The following is a 22,595-nucleotide window of genomic DNA, read 5'->3' as shown; positions in this document are numbered from 1 at the left end:
GTGTACATCTGTCTAGTAAATTTGTCTACATGTATGTATAGTGTACATCTGTCTAGTAGATTTCTCTATGCATAGTGTACATTAGTCTAGTAAATTTATATATGTACAGTATACATCTTTCTAGTAGAACTCTTTATGTATAGTGTACATCTGTTTAGTGTAAGCTGATCTAGTATTTATCTTTACGATACATCAAGGATAGGAGGATGGGCTATCTTAGGCAGCGTTTAGAAAAAGAGGATATCCATAACGTCACATTCACCAGTCGTGGTAGTTCAGTTGTACAGCGTTCAGTCGTGGTAGTTCAGTTGTACAGCGTTCAGTCGTGGTAGTTCAGTTGTACAGCGTTCGCTTCGTGACCCGGAGGTCATGAGTTGAAATCCTGCTCGTACCAAGATTGATTGGGGGACCCTCGAGAATCTTTCACTCAAACGGAAAAGTCACCATTGTTGGTGAAGGGCTGGAAAAAAATAGGTCTTTGCTCAGCGGTTACTGCCTTTGAACAGGGAGTGATTTCATCGTGTCACACCTGCTGTCACAAGGGATCTCTGTTTTCGCGGTCTCATCCGAAGGACCGCCCCAAATAGTCGACTCTTACTATAAGCCAGGGAGACTAAGGACGTACATGTATTCTAGTCCGAATCCACACGGGACGCCCTACCAAGTCGCAACATAGGCAGCGATCGCTCCTTTGCCATACCCTCGGCACTTACAATGTAGATTGATTGAATATTGTTTAATGTCCCTCTTAAGAATTGCTAGATACTATTGTAGGAACTGGATCTTGTTGTCTCACTTTAGTTGCATACATGTACTTTATAAGTTATGGAATCATGGTGGTGATTCTAGAAAACACATTTACAGATGTTGTAGGAAATAATTTTTTTGAAAAATTGTACGTTTTTTTTTTTAAAGAAATAAACCTCTTAATTTGTCTGCAGCAGAATTCTAAATAACGAACTCATTGATGTAGGGAACCTGCATTGAAGATACTCGGAGCCTGATAAAGGCAGTAATGGGATAATCGTGTGAACTGAGTGTCTATGTGGGAATCTTGAATACGATTCTGAAAACAATCAATCACCTCACTGCCAGTAACACCATTCATAGATTTAATTACAAATCAATTGTTTCCCTATTCGACTTAATCTCCGTCGTCATCGTATTTCCGGTAAAATGGGGATTTTTTCCAAATAAGAAAATATTTCAGAAAAGTTGCTTTTTTTCTCTCCATGTAATGGATAATTTAAATGCCAAAACCTGAAGAGATCGGACTTTCCTTTGATATTCAGTGTTGGCATGGCGTATGTACTGGCACGATTGCTTTCTGATCCGGTTCCACGTTTCTTGCTATTTAAGTCGCAAAGTTATCATTTTGGAAAACATTTATTTCACTACTTTAAATTGAATATCACTATTCGGATTTTTCATTCCAAAGAACTGAAAAACCCGTTAATCTAATATAAGATAAGAAATATGATATATCCTGAATATTTCCTTTACCGTTTCCTCCATTGGTATATAATTCAACTAGAAATGTCTTAGCTGCTAAGACAGGCATATGTTGTCAAGATGCTGCGCTATTGAGTGCTTATATATCGAATTTATAAGAGGTGTGTAAGAAATGAATTTCGTTCATGAAATGTTTGTAGATATCAAAGGGCAATTGGAAATGTAAACATAGAGTGATGTCATTACATGCACGTGATAAACACGTGATATGGACCATAAACACCGACATATAGCCTGCTTGCTATGAATATTGAGAGGAAGAATCGATAGGATTTCAGTAATGAAGACATAATTCACCCCCCTCCCCCTTTCAAGGATATCGCCATGTTTCTTATACACTGTAATATATAGCATTCAAAACCATCAGATAGCTTACAAGCCATTTTTTTCTGGATTTTCTTGGGGGGGGGGGGGTGTTGTTGGTTTTTCTTCTTCTATTTTTAATGTATTACTATTTTGTTATTTTGTTGAATACGTTTATTTTGAATTTGTCAAATTTACAATTTGAACCTAAAATTTATTATTTGCGATGTTGAAATTTAGTATGGCGGAAAATGCGTGATTTGTAAAACATGGGATAGCAAATCTGTTTGGTGAAATCAACATGTAAACCGTCGTAAACAGATAAATGTACCCTCTAAACGCATTATAGACGTTCCACAGTACACCCAGTGTCTATAACAAACGGAATCACATAAACCCATTAACAGTTTCTCTGCTGCTACATACATGTACATATCTGTCTGTTATTCTTGAGAAATGGCAAATTCGATTTGACATCGTAAATCCGAAAACTGGAAAATTTTCTTGTTCGATTTACTCGCCTATACAAACTGGATAACGCCAAATTAACAACCCAACTTTATAACAAACGGAAGATGTCAGCTTCTCCATCGTCAACTTCCCATATTTATGTAGCAGTATTCCATTATCACCTGCATATGGTGTTTGTATCTCTCAACTGATTCGATACGCAAGAGCTTCTTCTGCGTAAGGTCAGGGTTTTTTTTTTTAAATCGAGGTAAGCTACTGACAAACAAGTTGATGGTGCAGGTGTTCCAACAGTCTCGTTTAAAGTCAGCATTTCGTAAATTCTATGGTCGTTATAACGATCTAGCTTACTATATATAATAACGTATAACGACTCAGCTTACTAATACAATCTATCATTGGGTCAAATGCTATCTGACGTGTTTCATCACGATTGTCAGGCCGTTCTTGGAACACTGGTTTTGACTACGTATAACTCCGTTTACCTGATCAGGATATAGGGCTCAGAGCGGGTGTGACCGGTCAACAGGGGGGTACTTATTCTCCCTAGGTATCTGGTTGCACCTCTGGTATATCCAGGGGTCTGTGTTTGCCCAACTCTTATAGGAGTTATGAGATTGATCACTGTTCGTTATCTTCGCCTCTCATAATGCTGAGTTCGATTTATACGACAGAGATACCAAAACAAAATGTATAGCGTCGAGTTCGAGTTTACCCTATATAGACGCCAAACCAAACTGGATAATGTCGTGTTCGATTTACTCGGCCGAAAGGCCAAACCAAACTAGATAATGTCGTGTTCGATTTACTCAGCAGAAAGGCCAAAACAAACTGGATAATATCGAGTCTGATTTACCATGTAGAGACGCTAGCTGCATACACATATTTGTAGCTCTCTGTGAAAATATCGAGACAAACCAGAGGGATACATTATAAAAATCATTGGAATTACGGTTTAGAAAACTCAGTGTACGGTAAGGGCCATAAATCGCTGTATATTATACCATCGTCTCAAATATTTTCTACAAAAAATACTAAATATATTATAAAACCATTATACTTGTGTCCAAACACACATTTAAACATCCATTATTAAAGTCACATGTGACCCGAAAACTAACAGCTTCAAACTATTTCATTTGGTGACATAGCTATGTTACTTGTAGGAAGCTAATCACATAGATTCCTGTTGAGATTTGAATCTTTTGAATCTTTTCATAATTAAGTATTCGGTCTTCATTTATCATGAACACAAATAATTGATATAAAATGAAAAATCTACAGACCTTCTAGACATATAATATATGGTATTGAGCATTGAAAATTAATACTGGTATAGTATGAAAGCCTAGTCTGATCCACGCCCCAACACTCCGTTTTCAGTTGTGAAGTGTAAAAACAGAATAGCGGGGATGGGGGCGGACTAATGAAAGCCACGGATTTAGTTCTTAGTTTACATTAGCATTATTTCCTCAAAGAGAGTATGAATATAAAAATGAATCGGGGTCATATTTACTTGCTACCTAACATGGCTATGTCAAAATCATCTCAAATCGTAACTTTTCTGTAATAGTTACACGGTACATTTAGGTGTCAATATACTTGCCGATTATCGATTTCATTCAAAATAACTCGATAACGCACAACAGAATGCAAGATAATGAACAGTTATCAATCTCATAACTCCTATAAACAAACCGAAATAGATAGTTGGGCAAACACGGACCCCTGGACACACCAGAAGGGGGGATCAGGTGCCTAGGAGGAGTAAGCATCCCCTGTCGATCGGTCACACCCGCCCTGACTCAAACGCGCACATGACGTTTTCTAAAATATCCGGAAAACCGCACGCCCATCAGTTTGATGCATATGATATTGCTTTTCATAATATCGCCGGTTGCCAAGTAATGTTCCGGTTGCTAAGTACTGGCATCCTGGAGGGCGTGGCCTTTACTTCCATAGGGAACCATCATGCTTTTTTTTTAACCATTTCTCGGCCAACCAGATTGGAATATTTTTAAATGAAAGTATGATACATATACCATTTCGATAATGCGCAAGGGTTTATGATATATTGCATAACAATTGGAAAACTCTTCAATTTTGATTAATTTTGTATTCCGTGTAGGATTTATGAGATTGATCACTGTTGGTTGTCTTCACCTTTCACGTGCCAACTACATCTTTTGTCGATTTACCACATCTATCCCCAAAATTGCTGATTGTAATTTTAGGGATATTGTAACCAACCACTAAAACTAGTCCAAATCAGAAACCAGCAGAACCGCAATAAACGGCAGACCGATTGTATACAGAATTACAGATTCTATCGGGAGAGAGCAGGAAATAAACCTCGAAACTTTTCTTTATTTTCTGAGTATGACACATCTCTGCATTTGAATTACAACGTGTTCCCTTGTTTTGTGTGTGTGGTGTGTGTGTGTGTGTGGGGGGGGGGGGGGGGGGGTAAGGAACACAATAGGCAATTCCACGAAATTGACAGCCTTCCACAGGAAACTAACAGAAACTGGAAAAAATATCATATTTTGATACCGTTAAAACAGTTTCAAAAGAATCACACAGAAGCCAAAATTACTAAAATTAGACCAATTCATGTATGTTCCCCTGTATTGTGTGCGATATTGTAACGGAAGTTTAATCATTAAATTTATAAAATCCATACAAAACCTGATAATTAATGATGGTAACACTATTTTGCGAGCTTATGGGTATCAGTTGCTACTTAGAAAAAAGCCCGTGTAAACATTGAGACTGTATTCGTTATAGACATTAAAAATATCATTGTCAGCATTTGAATAAAAAGCTATACGAGGACCTGTAAAGATCGACCAATGAATGGTGTGTGTGATACTATCAGTGTTAAATAGCCATGTCACGCAAGCTACACGAAACCAATAACCTACAATCGGCCCCGCCAGCGATAATTGGGGTATACATTGACCGGAACACTTCCGTACGATGTTAAAGGACTGTTATACGAGCCTTTCAGAACAGCGATGGGCTTCAAAGGAATGATATATGTTAAAGGGTAGTATTCGGTTTCAACCATTTGGACTTGACTTAAAACATCATTTGTCGAGGTTGTTTAGCTTATAAGTGTTTTGATAAGAAATTGCTTTATCAGGATGAATAAATGAACACTCAAAGTCAATAAAAGCGTGCAATCGATGTCGCCGGCACTTTATTAGAAAATAAGCTATACCAAATCATATATTTTGTGTGCTATACATTCATGAACCCATAGCCTCCCTAGGCATGGTATACTTTTTATTTCCCCTTTACTTATAAACTTGGTAGGCAGCGTAGATACCCTAATTTTGTAACGTACGTGACTGTCGCCGACTCAATTTTTAAAATTGAACAAGCAAATATAAAAATCTGAGAGCGTGTTTTTAAATTTTCTTTGCGTTAATATCATTTGTATTTCCTAAATTTTCATTCAATAAAAGTTAAACAACTTTTGCGTATGATTTTAAGCAGTGGTGTATATATTACTCCATGTCGCCAGATTATATTATGTGATCATAGGGTCAATTAAACACCCAATGTATGGACACAGATTTCGTATTATCTTTATGTTTTTGATCTATTTTGGCGTTAAAATATTCAAAAACTGTGGAAAAATATTCATCAAGCGATATTTGGATGTGGCATTGAGAAGAAGTCATCATATTCTCAAAATTTTGCATTCTGATTTTAGAAATGTAACATACGATAAAATAAACTTTATGAAAACGTATTTGCAGAGCAAATGTTACCCCTTTTATGAAAATCTCGTAGTGTACAGAGAATGAAAATATAAACATTTCTTTTGCAGAAGTCATTGGTTGGTCTGAAATTTGACAAACGTGTCAAGATGTAACATTCGTGATGTAACATTCGTTACCGAGAAATTAATTAAAGGGAATGATAGAACAATTTCCGGCGTATTTTTGCTCTCTCTCTCTGCATGGTGTTGTATACGACATGAACGTCTACTATGAACATTTGAGTTTGAAAGTCAATACGTGTTAAACTTTGAGAATTAGGATTAATTTTCTCTTACGGTAAGTACTGTTACAACAACTGCAATGTTTGATATGCAATATTGATTAAGCAGATGGAATGTTTTGGTCTGAATTTGTTCTTCTGATATCAAAGAATGTATATCGTATTCCAAATATCTCGAAATTCTTCTGGTGTAAGAGTTACATTGAGTAGAATGCTGGTAACTTACGTAACTCAAAGTAACGTATGCTACTTAATGAAATGCTTGATTAGACATCAAATATTGAACTACATATTGACAAAATATCATCATTAATGATATGTTTGTTGAATATCAACTATGTTATGAAAAAACAAATGTGTTATTGTTACCGTATTCACTAGCATATACAGATATCCTCTGCAAGAAATACAGGCCATATTTTCCTCTGCTACTGTCCTATTTATGATACATGTAACTATGCAACTCTACATTTATCAATTTGCTAGAATTCAGCATCTTTTCATAATATATTTTAGAAATGAAGGGACTAATCTCTGATGATTGTTCTATGCAATCTTATAGAGAAATCATTCAAAAATATTTTATCTGAGTGTAACATATGTTACCAGAAATTCCGTTACGTAATATTATTCTACTTGTTTTTAATTTTTTATTTATTTATATTTTTTCAGAAATGGCGCTTGTGAGAGTAGAAGTACAGAATAACTACCATGAAAAAATGTGTTAAAACATAAGAACCATGAAAAAATGTTTTAGAAATAATATTATATCCTCCCCTTGTGGCAATACTGAAAAGGTAGAATGTCTGTATAGACAGTGAAAAGAAAGGTTTAACTACCGGTCAAAGGCTACCATAATGATACATGTAAGTTTTGTCTCTCAAAATACTTATAAGCAACTGGTCATTTGAGTAATTTTGTATGACCTTTGACCTTGTGACTTGGAATCCAATGGGGGTCATCTATTCATAAGGGGCACCAGGTTTCAAGTTTGATGTCTATCAAGGAAAGATTTCTCAACGGACAATAGCGTATGTCCAGAGTAGTTTAACCGTTGTCCTTTTGACCTCAAAATTAATAGGGGACATCTATGTCTTAAGGTTCACGTTAAATATTCATTCATAACTCCGCGTGGTGGATTATACTGACAGTTTCTATGGAAAGGTATTCCAAAATAAGCAACAAAAACATAAGATTCGGTATACATTTAATCAAAATGTTGGGAAATTAAACATTTTCTTTATATTATTATTGTAAACAGATTGTTAGAAATGGGTACATATGATTCTTTCCATTTTTTGAATAGAAATGATGTGTTTATAGTAATGAAAGGAAAAATAAGAAACATACGTTACTTTCATTGTTTATTATAACAAAGAGCAATCCAAGTTTCAAAATATGTGTCTGTTATTTCTATAAGAATCATGGGCATTTATATAGCGAAACATCAATCTATCACTTTTGTTTTAATCGCACATTTATTGCAAATTAATAAATTCAGAAGAAAAGACACATTTGGTAAAATATTTTGCTTGTCTACGTTATATTTCTATTAAAATTGGTATTTCCATTGAATTAAGTGATGTCGTTATGATTTTGCAACATCAATCGTAAAGAATAACTGATGGTGACATCGTTTTGGCATACTATTTTCATGGATGTACTGTTGTGTAAGTGTTGAAACATACGTTACATAATTATAGCGCTACTTCATTTACATACAAAAAAGCTATCGTTCTATCTCTATTGCTAGTCTTTTGTTTTCATGTTTCATACATATTGAACTGTTCGAGAATATTTGTTAATCAATTTTATTTTTTGCCATTTCAAAGATATTGAAAGTGACATCTAGTCGTTTATTTTGCGCTCTTAAAATCTTATTGCTGACTTTTACAGCAGATAATTTCTTGTTGTGTTGATTAAATATTTTCTTTGAAAACCTGTATTTATTGTCTTTCGAAAATTAGAAAAATATATGCTCAGTCAATTCCAATACAAGTTATGGAATAATACATGGAAAATTATTGTTTATCTTACATATCATGATGTCAAGGACTCAGTAACGAAGGTTACACGTGAGAAAAATCTCGAAAAATATGCCATACTTTGACCGACTGTAAAAAAAAATCTGTCATACTTAACTTGAAACAATTTGAGGTGAGTGTTCAACAGATATTTACCATTAATAAACGCATGTTACCATATATATATTGAATGGTCGATAAACTATGATTTTGAAACCCTCAATTGCACGTTTTTATTGACTTTGGGTGGAAGTTTAAAGACCCAATTTTAAGTTAACACCCCCAAATTTTACCTGTATCCTGGACAACGACAAGCCGCTTGTCAACCAAACTTTTAACAATAAATATCAGGTGGTTGACATCCGCAGCTACCCAAGTAAGGTGTTTTGATAATGATACCAGGCAATAATTCTCTCTCTTTCTCTCTCTCTCTCTCTCTCTCTCTCTCTCTCTCTCTCTCTCTCTCTCTGCAGATACGTCAACAGAGGATCTTACTTGTAGGTTTGGTATGTACATGTGTGGATACATAGATGTTTTTATTGACATCGATGATGCTTTGGGGCCCTAAACGATATATCTAGCGTGTCAAATGAGATATTGGTATGTGCTGACAAATTGTATGGAAGTGAACCATAAAGATATGTTACAGGAAAATTCCGAGAGAGAGAAGGGGGGGGGGGGGGGGGGCAGAAACAAAGACACAGAGAGAGAGACAGAGACACAGAGGTGGTTAAACTTAAATAAAATAAGGTAAAAATTAATCATAGAAATATAATTGATTGATTTTATATTGTTTAACGTCCCTCTCTCCCTCTTGAAAATTTTCACTCATATGGAGATGACACCATTCCCGGTAAAGGGCTGCGAAATGTAGGCCTATATTAGACGCATATCGTGGCACATCTGCTGTGACATACCTGTAGGACCTCGGATTTTGCGGTCTCATCCGAAGGACCGCCCCATTTAGTCGCCTCTTACGACAAGCAAGGGGCACTGAGGACCTATTCTAATCCGGATCCCCACGAAATTAGAAATATAATAAAAACATAGAAATACATATTTATGTATGAACATGTGTAGAGAACAAACAGTGATCTATGTCATAATTTAAAAAGAAGAGCAAACACAGGTTCCTGGACATAACAAAGGTAGGATTGGGTGCCTGGGGGGGGGGGGGGGGGGGGGGGGGGTAACTGTCCCTGGTAAGGTAGTGAATCAAATGAGACATCGTGTATATGAATGACCTTACATTTCCGTCTTTTGTATTGGGAAAAAGGTCCATCACATTCACATTCATGTTATTTCCAGGTGAACCAGTTTCTCATTTTATCATGTGATCGTTCCGCAGTTCAGAGTATCTTGATCCAGTGATCTTCTCGCTGTCTGCGAAAAGGGATACTTAAAGTTGAGCTGTTAGTATATATGGTAGTTTTTTCCCCCTAGAATTCTGACCCTCATGGGCAAGATAGAAATTTGAAATGTTTATTCAGAAACTGATCACCTCCGGGAACCCGGGTTAGAATAGGTCATCAATAACCCTTGCCTGTAGTAAGATGCAACTAAATGGGACAGTCCTTTGGATGAGATCGCAGAAACCGAGGCCCCATGTCATAGCAGGTGTTGCACGATAAAGAACCCTCCCTGCTCAAAGGCCGTGACTGCCGAGCATAGGCCTAAATTTTGTAGCCCTTCACCGGTAGTGGTGACGTCTCCATATTAGTGAAAACATCTCGAGTAGGATGTTAAATAATATATAATCGATCAACCAATATCAATATGATATCTGTGTTCCGATATTCTTTAATTTAGTGATTCCTTAGTTTCCCCGACATATATCAGTCCACAAAGGTTATATTCAATTCCGTAGACAACGCTAGACGATTTACATGTTAATTTTTTGTCAAGTTTTACTATAGAAAAATAGATTATTAGTCAATATGTTACATGTTTTACTATTGGTCAATATGTTACAATGTACATATTCTACTATTGGTCAATATGCTACCTGTTTTACTATTGGTCAATATGTTACCTGTTTTTACTATTGGTCAATGTTACATGTTTTACTATTGGTCAATGTGTTATATGTTTCCCTGTTGGTCAATATGCTATATGTTTTACTATTGGTCAATATGTCACATGTTTTACTATTGATCAATATGTTACCTGTTTTACGGTATTTTTACAGACTATATAGAGATGGGACGTATTTAGTCAGAAAAAGGATTATCAAACATATCTCTTAATGAAACATGGCGATCTTTTATTTGGGTGTACATCCCCTGTTGACTGGCCACAACTGCTGTCAGCACTATATCTTGATCAGGTAAAAGGAATAATCCGTAGTCTAAATCAGTATAGAAAGAACGGTCCAACATTTGGTCAAACATTTGGTCAAACAGCATAGACCTAATGACATGTTATATTTGTAAATTAGATCGTAGAATTTGCAAACTACTGACTTTAATGCTGATGAAACTCCTGTAGCATTAACTTATTTGTCAGTAGACTGCTTCGATTTATAAAAAAAAGATTACCATACGCACAATACGCTCCTTTGTATCGAGTCGGTTAGGAGACATAAACACTATTTGCAGATGATGATGTAATATTGCTACATAAATGTGGGAAGTCATCCACTTTGTCATAAAGTTGAGTTGTTTGTTTTCATTTAACATCTATGTTCAAGTCAAGAGCAATCGACCATGTGCTAGCCTGTATTTGCAAACTATAATGGCCATAGGATGTGTGTTAGCAATGTAAACAAAACTAATATAGACCTACGAGTGTAGTCAAGTTCATAACTGCAATTATATAGCCTGACGAGGGTTGTGCTCTATTCGATGAGATGAATATACTGAATCTGTGTATGAATAAACCATATATCACGACCATTTGTTATAACGACAGAATAATCAAAATACTTGATGTGTATCTTATACAAAATCAATCATCCCGGAAACTATCTAAAAATGGGGTAAAGATATTACCCTCAATGATTATACGATTGATAATGCCAAACATCGAATTTCGTAACTATAGAATATGAAACCATATTGGCCATCATTGCTTACGTTTAATTTGCGAAACTTGGTTGAACATGATTAAATACGCTGGATTTTGTGTGTGATATGATCGAACAACTTAATCATCAAATAAATTAATTTCAAAATAGTATTGTATATATCCTCCATTTTTCATCCAATTCAGCTTTGTCTGATGTAGTATTCGTCCTTAAAGCAAACCAGTGATACCTGATCGACCATCTTTGCTTACAGCTAGATTGTAAGAGCTATTTGAAAGTTATTAAAAGCACAACATTCTCATTAATACCAAATGATTCATATCAATTTGGAAATTCCAAATTTATTTTTGGTGCGATGTTGGAAACATCAAATGTAAAACTTATACGGTACCAATTTTAATGCAACAGATGCGCATTTCGACATATAATGTCTCTTCGAGGATGCTCAACCGAAATGTTTGAAATCCGAAATAACAATAAACTTGTAAGAGCTATTTTAGGGAAAAACAGAGTGCCAAAAAACTGGAGTTAAATTCGTCTAAGGATACGAGCTATGCATGAGGGATATGATCCTTAATTTTGAAATGAATTTCTAAATTTTATCACAGCAATTAAATATACATCCGTATTTTCAAGCTAGTAACGAAGTACTTAGCTACTGGTCTTTAGACACCCTCGGGGACTAACAGTTCACCAGCAGAGGCCTATACCCAGGGGTCGTAATGTCGTAATGTTATATTCACGTTGAAGGCATGTTAAGGTGAACATAACGTTCTATAATTTCCAGTTTGTTGGATCAAACAGCTCGGTATATTTCAATAATATAATAATCCTAGATATCATACAAAAAAGCTGGTGACATTTAACCAGTAAAGAGTTTAATATAGCCTAATTTCTGTCAAAGTTTTAAATAGCCGCACATTTTAACATAATAAAACTAAACATAAGAAATCTTACTACTCAAAAATCCTTTTATTGGAGAAATTTCGTGCTCTTTTATCTACTTATCAACGAGTTACACACTGTTTGTTTGATCTGATTCCAAATCATTCAAAAGCATGTTACCAACTAACTCAAAATATCATTGAAGTAATGTTGAAATACAATAGTTTCGTCACAAAGCATATTTAAACAAATTACGGTATTGTAAAACTTTAATCATACTAATTGATAAAGCAGCATAACTAATCTCTCTCTCTCTCTCTCTCTCTCTCTCTCTCTCTCTCTCTCTCTATATATATATATATATATATATATATATATATACAAGCATATATGCGTGTACGAAAGTCACGATCAAACTATGATAAGGTACATGTAGATGAACATAAATTTATTGCATTGATCAGTGAAAGTCACATGTGCAAGCACAGCCAACAGCCAATCTTTCCCAGACTCTGTTGTACTCAGACCTACGATCACGTGATACCTTTCTTCTCCTCACTTTGACAAATCGGTATATCTCCTGACAATTACATGTTGTCCTGCACCCGACGTCATTATTTTCGTCCACGCTCCGGCAGTTGATATCGATGCATCTCGCTTCTATCAAGCTTGATGGTATTCGATTGTCATCACGTGTTATCACGTATTTCCACGGACAAGAACTTAAAACCGAGTAGTGTTCATAACCTATCAGCGCCTCCAATTGAAGGTCGTTTTCTGTGATATTGAGGACGTGATTAAGCCGTAAGGAGTCCACTACGTACCGAGTTTCCTCTCTTAATGACCCATGAAGTCTACTTAGGGAAAAAGACCTCTCAAGTGTAGCTATTCCAAAGTGATTGTCAATCAAGTCAGATGGTTTTATGTTTGCGGTTATTAACAAGAACGGAAATAAAACCTACAACGAAAATTTGGTTTACATATATTAAATGAAAAAAAAAAAATAGCTAAAATTACATTTGATGTATGATGATGGTTCAAAGATATTCATTTTATCATTCTTGAGTAGTTTCTTGTTTCCGCACGATTAGAGAAGACAGTTTTTTTTTTTCATTTCTTCGAAACAATGAAATGTTAAATTACCTTAGAAAGCATGACTATAGCCTTGTAACCACCTGAATGATACTCTAGTGTATGATATGTGTGCACTCTATATAAACCTTTCCAAAGCTCTCAATCCTATTAGAAATCCTCCATTCATCTGTTCTGTCCTTTCTTCAATTGTTTGAATGAAAAGCTTTCACCGAAAAAGGAAGGGAATTTCTTAAAACAATCAATGTCCTTCATCAATTCTCTGTGTAGCAGGAACTGGTTCAAGATATGATCGCTTTCTTTGATGTTTTGTTTTCCAGACATTCTTCTACTATCATGTTTCAAAGGGAATTTAAGATATCTGAAATTAAATGAAATTTGCAAAAGTTCCCCGGATCACCTTTTGTTTTTTAAAGATATCCATTAAGAATAGGCAGAAGTGAAACAATTGATGATGCAATCAGGTTTGTATTACAATGTGTTAATTATATTGTATCATGTCAGTTACGGTAATAATCTTGGAAAGTTTTAGTTTAATTTTTAGGTTAAAACCTGTTTTCCTGTCTACAATCACCTTTACGTAAAATAATTCTATATATTGTTCCTGAAAGGGAAAATAATGAGTTTTACCTACATACACGTTAAACTTTCATAACATTATCAGATGTAGAGTTAAAATAAATAAAATTAATTTCTGACAATTAATTATTTCAACTCTACAGTGTTGTATTTGTGATCATGGTACTTGACAAATGAAAAATTAAAGATAACAAACAGTAATCAATCTCATAAATCCTATTGAAAATTAAAAAAAAAATTAAGAGAAGATTTAAACACGGGCCGCTAGACTTCCAGAGGTAGGACCCAGTGTCCTTTAGGAGAAATGCATACATGTAGATCAGGATAAATCAGAGGCTAGACTTTCGACATCCTAGAAAGTTGCTTCTTCAACAACAATGGGAAAGACAAATACCCATATCATTAAAGAAATACTTTGTTAAACATCATTCTGATTATTAGCACAAGTACTCCAACGTTGATATAAAAAAGATGCTGTACTTCTTCTTTTTTTTTTTTTTTTTTTTTTTTTTATAATTTATTTATTTTTTTGGTCACATACAATACATCAGACACTTACACAAACATACCTTTCATACATGCATACATGCTTCAATCTCCCTGTGGTTTAGGTTACTTGCTGTACAATAGTGAAAGTAATAATAATAACAATAATACATGTACTAAAAATAATGACAAGTACATGTAGTAATAAGTAATCAATTGCAAAAATATTTTCCCACTTCATCCATATTTTATCAAAGTTATGTATTTTAAATGTTTGAATTGCAGCATATTTCTCTACATGATATTTAAACTTTAAGTGACATAGTAATCCAACAAGATTTGGTTCTTTATTCTGCATTAAACAGATAAATATGTATTGTTTAGCATATAGAATTATAAAGTTTATAGCTTTATTATTTAAAGACAGTGGAATTTCACCAAATATTATATTTGACACATTAAAACCAATTCTTTCTGAATTTTTTCTATATATATGAAGACTTAACTCACTCCACAATGTTTGGGTCTTATTACACGAAGTAAAAATATGTGTTATTGTTTCAATATTACTTGTACAAAATCTACATAGATCATTTGTTTTAACACTAATGTTTTTCAAATAATAACCAACAGGAAGAATTCTATGTAAAATTCTAAACTGTAGCCACTGAACAGAAGAATCACTAGATGTTTTGAAACAAATTTTAAACACATCTTGCACTGAAATATCATCTACTCCATATGAAGATAGTTCAGTTTTCCACTTGCCCATAGAAGTTGGGATATCTTCTTTTGCATTTAAAATATTGTAAATAATATTAGAACATCTTTCATGTAATAAAACTGGTTCAAAAAATATAGGCATACATGGATTAACATTTTGTTTGGTTGAGTGTCTATCAATTGACAGACATTTTAAATATTTTGAAATTGCAGTAATAATGCTATTGTATTTCATTACACATACTTCTTGAAGATTGTATAAACACTGAAATTTTTCTATGGTATGGAAGTTACAATCAGTATAAAAAAAAATCTTGAACAGCTTTAATCCCCTTTTCATACCATTTCTCATAAAACACAGGTTTTCCCGCAATTCTAATATTAGAATTGTACCACACTGGAATATTATGAAAATTATTTTTAATATTTGGAAGATTTTGAATAGTCTTCAAATAAAAAAAACCAAGCTTTAAAAACATCCTTCCAAAAAACATTGCTTTTAACACATAATTGTTCCACAATAAAACTATCTCCAAAGTCATATAATTTCTTTAAAATATCATTTCCATACATGGCAAAAAATATTCATCCATGGTTTCTGACAGTTGGACCTAGTAAGCCTTTTAATCCAAGAGCATTTCAATGATGTAATAAAGTTGCTTATATCAACCATCTTGATACCACCTGATAAATAGTCTTGTGTTATCACAGACCTCTTAACTTTATCTACACTAGATTTCCATAGGAATTCAAAAATAATTTTGTATAAATAAGAAATTGTTTCTTTCTTTGGAGTAGGAAGTGATATAAACAAATGATTCAATTTTGGAATAAGCAAGGTTTTAATGACAGTAGCTGTACTTCTTAATTAACAATATCTTCGTAGTCTTTGGTCTTCCAACGGTCTTTTGGAATTCCCATGGGCACGAATTAGGCTCCTTTATTAGCTGATGTTTTAATATTTTTACGAGGCAGAATTTATGGAAAAACATTTACATGAGACGAAAAAGATACCTTGCTGTGGCTTTCAATTCGACATTTAGATATATCGACGATGTTTTATCTATTCACACATTATCTAATTCACACTAAAAATTTTCATTCATATGTTGATTCGATATACCACAGTTAACTCGAAATAAAAGACACCACAGAGTCTTCCACATCTGCTTTGCACTTAGATATCTTATCAAACATAGATGTTAATAGCAAACTAACAAATCAACTTTATGACAAACGATATGATTTCAGATTCTCTGTCGTCAAGGGGGCCTCCGTGGCCGAGTGGTTAGAGCATTGCCCTCCAAATCACACAGCCTCTCACCTCTGTCGGCGCGGGTTCGAATCCCGTTCGCGCCGGTAAGTGAGAATGTTTCCCAGTTTACTTTCGGAAGATCGGTGATCTCATCCCAGGTACATTGTATCTGGGTTCTCTCTTCCACTAATAAAAACCGAGCGCCACCAGATAACTGAGAAATTGTTGAGTGTGGCGGAAACATCAAAACAATCAATCAATCTATCTATCGTCAACTTCCCATACTTATCTAGCCATATGCCATTATCACCTGCATATAGTGTTTACATCTCTCAACTGATTTGGTACGCAAGAGCTTGTTCTGCGTATGGTAAGTTTTTCAATCGAGTCAGGCTACTGACAAACAAATTAATGTTACAGGGGTTTCAACAGTCTCGAATAAAGTCAGCATTTCACAATCGTATGGTCGTCATAACGATATAGTTTGCCAATACAACCTATCTGTCTGACGTGTTTCATACCGATTGTTAAGCCGTTTTTGGCACACTGATTTTGACTGTGGATTACTCCGTTTACCTGATCGAGACATATGGTTCACAGCGGGTGTGACCGGTAAACAGGCAATGCTTACTCCTTCTAGACATCTGATCCCACCTCTTGTATAGCCAATTCCCCGTGTTAGCTTAACTCCCAAGTTTGTATTCCTGATATGAGTTATGAGATTGAACACTGTTCGGTATCTTAGTCGGTCACACTGGCCGTGGATCTTATATTGATCAAGTCAAATTGGGTAATCAATAGTGTTTAGTACCTAACAATTGGTATAGATAAAATATACTGGAATGTACTTGGGTATTAAGACAAAATGAGCATATCAATTACGATCCATTGGTTATTCATTTTTATCTTTGTCAGAGTATGATAAAATCCTACAGGAAGGGGGGGGGGGGGTGTGATTTATGTCAACTGGAAATGGATGAATTTCTAAATCAAATATTTAAACGAATTCAGATTCTCCAACACCTTTATTTGATTTAATTGTTCAGGAAGCATTCCACAAAGTATCAATAATTTTACCAGCATAATTTCACATTCAACATCACGGGCAATACGCACCAAAGGGGAAGCAGGGACGTGTGATGATCGGTCCTCACCTGTTGTTTACCGCGATAGACCTACGTCATTAAAACAGGTCGTGACAGTTCCATCACCGAACGCTCGGCATCAGGTGTGAATGTCACAGGTCCTCGGAAATGACCTTAAAAAACGGATGCCCCGTGTCACAGTAGGTATGGCGCGTTAAAGAACCCTCACTGCTCAATGGCCGGAAGCGCCGAGCATAGGCCTAAATTTCGCATCCCTTCACCGGTAATGGTGGCGTCTCCATATGAGTAAAATATTCTCGAGAATTAAACAATATAAAATCTATCAGTCACCCGTTGTTTATGTAGCCGTTTGTTACTGGTACTATATTGTGAGATTTTCATAGCAATAGCAATTATTTCATTTCACACAAATCTCTAGACTATTAAAAATGTAATTAATCACCAGCGAGAGAGAGAGAGAGAGAGAGAGAGAGAGAGAGAGAGAGAGAGATTGTGAAGAATAAGTTTCCATGTATGCATTCCACTGGGTATAAGAATTCTCGTTATCACTTTTTTTTTGTAAAGAAATTGATTTTGGGGTTTCATGATAAGGTTTTAGGTAGGATATTGTAAAACGAATACTTAACAAGAGATGGTATTTTGAATAGTCCTATCCCCCTCTAGGATACCCAAAACAAAGGAGTATTAGGTATATACTGTTTGAAACTTTGTTTAATAGTCTAGGTAATGATGAAATTCGTCTAGAATTAGTTGAACATAATCGCATTTCCGCACTATGTGATCTATTGTTTCCTCCTCTCTGTGACAAAACTGGCACAACTTTGGGCTTACTTTCGTAATTTTGATTAAAAATGAATTTGTTCCTAAAATTGAAATTAACGATAGTTTATGGATTATTTTCCCCTCCCTCTAACGCTTAATAGATAGATTATGCGGATGAGCCGTAATATTTAAAACCAATAAACAATACATTACAGCTCGCTTAACCTTCTTTTAAATGTTGTCATAGATGAAGTTTTGTTCAGAATTTTCATAAAAGAACTTTCTTTTTCACAACTCAATATATTCTACTTGTTTGATCTAAAAATGGATTTGCTAACCTTTTGAAATTTCTATATTCGTCTGATGTTTTAGCATGAATAAAACATGTACTTATGCACCGCATGAAGGAAATCTCACAAAAATATGATAGCTAAAATGTACCATCCTCCAAAATAATATTAGTGTTCAATAATATTTTTTTCTCGTCGATATGGATGAAATGGATAAGAAATGAATAAATACATATAATACAACATCAGACTTTATACAAGAATTTTGAGAATTGAAATTATGATAAAACTTTGAGGAAGTGTAGAATGATATTTCTAAAATTGAAAACTTTTTAAGATTTAATTCATCTATTGCAAAAATGCAGTTTTAGTTGAAAGCAAAATCCTTGCAAAATTCCAACGCACTATGTACAGATCATCTGTCTCATGGGATTTGTTTTTCTATTTTTTTTATTTTTATTCCCTTTCCCACTGAGCTAACCGACAAGGCAATTAAACTTAAAGGATCAATATATTTTTTTTCATTCATGGTTTGAAAGGAATTTGGCCATTATGACGTGTTATTAGGCAATTCATAAAAAGTTTCTTCTTTGTCAATTGGCAACAGTCACCTCGTTAAACAATGGAATGGCTTGATGTGAATCTGATTTCTATCTTTTTTTAATTTTACAGTGATGAAACAATTAAACATGAATGTTCCCTTTGTTTTGCGGAACAATAATTGTCGCCTCGAACTAGAATGACGTTCTATCATTGGATAAAACGCATCACGTGATTACAATCTAAATTTCGCTATGTGGTCTGGAACGCCGTTTCAAATGTATATCTTTCTTATATATATCCACATATCAAACAAAACACTCCTACAGTTTGTTACTGACTGTCTTTAGAAATTTGTCGGTTTGTTAACTAAAAGCCCGTAGAAGGCTATTCTATGGTGTTTAGCAGTCCGACAAATTTCTGAAGACAGACAATGATAAACACAATACGTAATATTGTTTCATTAATGACGTATTGAATGGCATACTGTAGAAACCATGACACAAGCGGGGCTCAAACTCACGACCTACCCCCTGGTTACAAAGCGAGTGCGTTTACCACTCAAAGAATATCTTGAATTTTAAATTGTAGTTAGATATTGAACTGACCAAGACATAAAAACCGACAATCATACACCACAGATCCATTAACTTTGGGTGGGGGGTGGGTCAAAGTATCTTTATCCTTTGTATTTTGAACTTCGGCAATTGACATTTGATATAAAGTTTATTGTATACAGAAAACATCACCAAAAAGTATATCTCAAGAAAACTTGACAAAATTCTGATCCTACAAGTTCAAATGACAATAATTAAATTGATGAACGAAACATGTAAACTGAAATTCAAAATATCAAATATACTCATATCGAAAACATTTATCATTTATTATTCTTTTGTACTCTTCTTACAAACAGGTTCTATTTTTTGAAAGACCATTCTTATTATAGATAAAACTTGACGGATGCTTCAAAATTCTAAATGAATACGTTTCCGTAAAGGATCTGCATTCAGCAGATAAACACACTCACACGACCTATCACCATTGCGAAAAATAATCTTTAAATAATCGATGTCACCAAAATATTTTTGAGGTAACCACTAGCGTTGTCGGTTTTACCGGTAGAATAAATAAACACTTTCTTTAAACAGGAATAAAAACCTTTTAAATGTGCATCTATTTAAGCAGTGGTCAATTAAAACGTTATGCGATATTTGGCAATCGGACTTCCCCCTCGTATTAAGTAGATATCACCCTGTCTTTCTTCCTTTATGGAATTAGTATATATATGAGACGCGCAGTCATATAATCCTTGTCTTTTACACTCTCACAGGTTGAAATGCATCGACTAGAGGTAAAATTCGAGGTTTGATTAATTCACTTTGTTATCATTTTAGAAACCGTTTGTTATTATTCAAGAATTCCTCAAATGCATGTATATATCTGCAAATATTTGATCTGCACTTTAGAGAAATATGGCAAATGAATTTCCATTAAAATAAAAATAAAATTCAAGAATGTATTCACCTGTACATTTTATATGGAAACTGCACTTCAGAAATAAATAAAATATAATTTCTTTACCATTGAAATTGAATTTACTTGCATATCTAATCTACACTTTAAAAGTAAGGTAAATGTAAAACTTATACGGTACCAATTTTGATGCACCACATGCGCATTTCGACAAATAATGTCTCTTCAGTGATGCTCAACCGAAATGTTTGAAATCCGAAATAACAATGAAGTTTTAGAGCTATTATAGCGAAAAACAAATAAATGTGATGTCATTAAAATTACAGTTATTTGTAATTGTGTAGTTTCAGGTTATCACCCTATTTCTTGCTATATCTTTCGCGCGAACCAATCCAATAGTTTGCAGAGAGCCAGCCCAACTACCACCATTGATTACCGACGTACTAAATGAATCAATCGCCATTTTACCTGGACAGGAAGGCATGATTTTGAGGGGACTTAATAGCGTTGAAGATTCTTTTGTAGATATAACCCGCGAAAACATTTCAAATCATCGAAATACCGAAACACGTAGCTGCTCTGTGAAATCAACATGCCCTTGGCACTTTGTCAAAAACGTTGATCCAAATAGACGACCAAAGACAATCATAGAAGCACAGTGTAGCTTTTCCTGCTGCAAGCGAAGCGCGCGCACCTGTTGTGATCTGAACAACGCTCCCGGATGTACACGTTGCCAACCCATATACTACTACGTACACGTTCTACGACGAACCGGATGTGACGTTACAACTCGGAGATACACGTATGAAAACAAGCTGGAAAAGATCACTGCAGGATGTACGTGCATTAGAAATCCAAATATATTTCGTCCGCCGTTCCCAACTATGCCGAGTTAAAAAAGAGCTCTTCGATTTCCCATTTTGGCATTGTGCAATACTTTCCTCATAGACTTGTTTTATTTATTTTTGATTGATTTATTTGAATATTTCAAACATTTTCACTAATATTTCGCATCATGTTATGAAAGCGACTCTTATATTTTGTATTGTGCAAAATAAATTCATTTGTAAATGTTTCTTCGTTTACTTTTGACACAAATTCAGGAAAAGGAGCATTCTACACCGCTTATCATTGATAAATAAATAGGTGTAGATGTTTTGCAGATTGATTAAGAATTAAACATTATTTTGATTTGGGAAAGAAATATGAAACTTCCACCACGAGTCAATTTAATTAAAATCAGACTTCTTAAATCCGCGCCGTATACTCTGCATCTCGTAGCGATTGTGAGCGTATCCTAGGATCTGATTTAAATTAGATTGATCACAAGTATAATGAAGAATCTAATAGGGGAATACCTAATTAAAGACATCCGTCATTGAACGATCTGCATCGATTAAGTATGACTCAAATGTCTTGTCAACATGAAAAAAGTTTTTAAAAAATTAACTTTTAAAATGTATTTTGAAGTGCGCCATTGAAAAATATAAGCATTAGTCTACTAAATATGATAATGAATTTCGTGAAAGAACTATGAGATTATCTTCACTTTTTATTTAAAGTACAGGTACAATATTGTGTATATGTATATCGCTATTTACTAGTATTTGAGAGTGTTCGAGTGATTATCTCGTATCATACAGTATGTAATAAAGGCCATGTGTGCATTGTGTTATATCCTCATAATAATGACAGTATTTTGTGATCAGTATATTGTGATCATAGTTACTAGGATATAGGAGGCCGTATTTTGTTGTTCGTGTTTGAGACCGTGTATTTTGTATTTCTTTATTCGTGTTGTCAGAATTTTAAACATGTGTTTGTTATTATCAGCTCTTACTGTCAGCCATGTAGACGAGTGTGGCCAGGACCGTAGGTCAGTTGGACATCGCTGTGCCAGGAACCCTATTCAAACGAAATGAGTATATTTCTATATTTGTACATTGATTTAATTTTGATAAATATTTATTCATTATATGCAACAGTAGTGAAGAGTGTTCATACTAAAGCGAGATTCGGTTACCGGTGACAGTAATTTACAAATACAAACTGTTGTTC

The 22,595-nt window shown here is 34.5% G+C and overlaps 1 protein-coding gene across 1 annotated transcript; it reads left to right on the top strand.

Moving 5' to 3' along the window:
• The first annotated feature begins 20,400 nt into the window (after positions 1-20,400).
• Positions 20,401-21,433, top strand: LOC125676646 (interleukin 17-like protein). Its single transcript, XM_056160797.1, has 2 exons — positions 20,401-20,415; positions 20,882-21,433. The coding sequence occupies exons 1-2, from the start codon at positions 20,401-20,403 to the stop codon at positions 21,431-21,433; spliced, it is 567 nt and encodes a 188-aa protein (XP_056016772.1).
• The last annotated feature ends 1,162 nt before the right edge of the window (positions 21,434-22,595 follow it).

Source organism: Ostrea edulis, chromosome 3 (genome assembly GCF_947568905.1).
Source record: "Ostrea edulis chromosome 3, xbOstEdul1.1, whole genome shotgun sequence".
Classification (NCBI taxonomy): domain Eukaryota; kingdom Metazoa; phylum Mollusca; class Bivalvia; order Ostreida; family Ostreidae; genus Ostrea; species Ostrea edulis.
The sequence above is the reverse complement of the archived record's forward strand: the minus strand, read 5'-3'. Positions and strand labels throughout refer to the sequence as shown.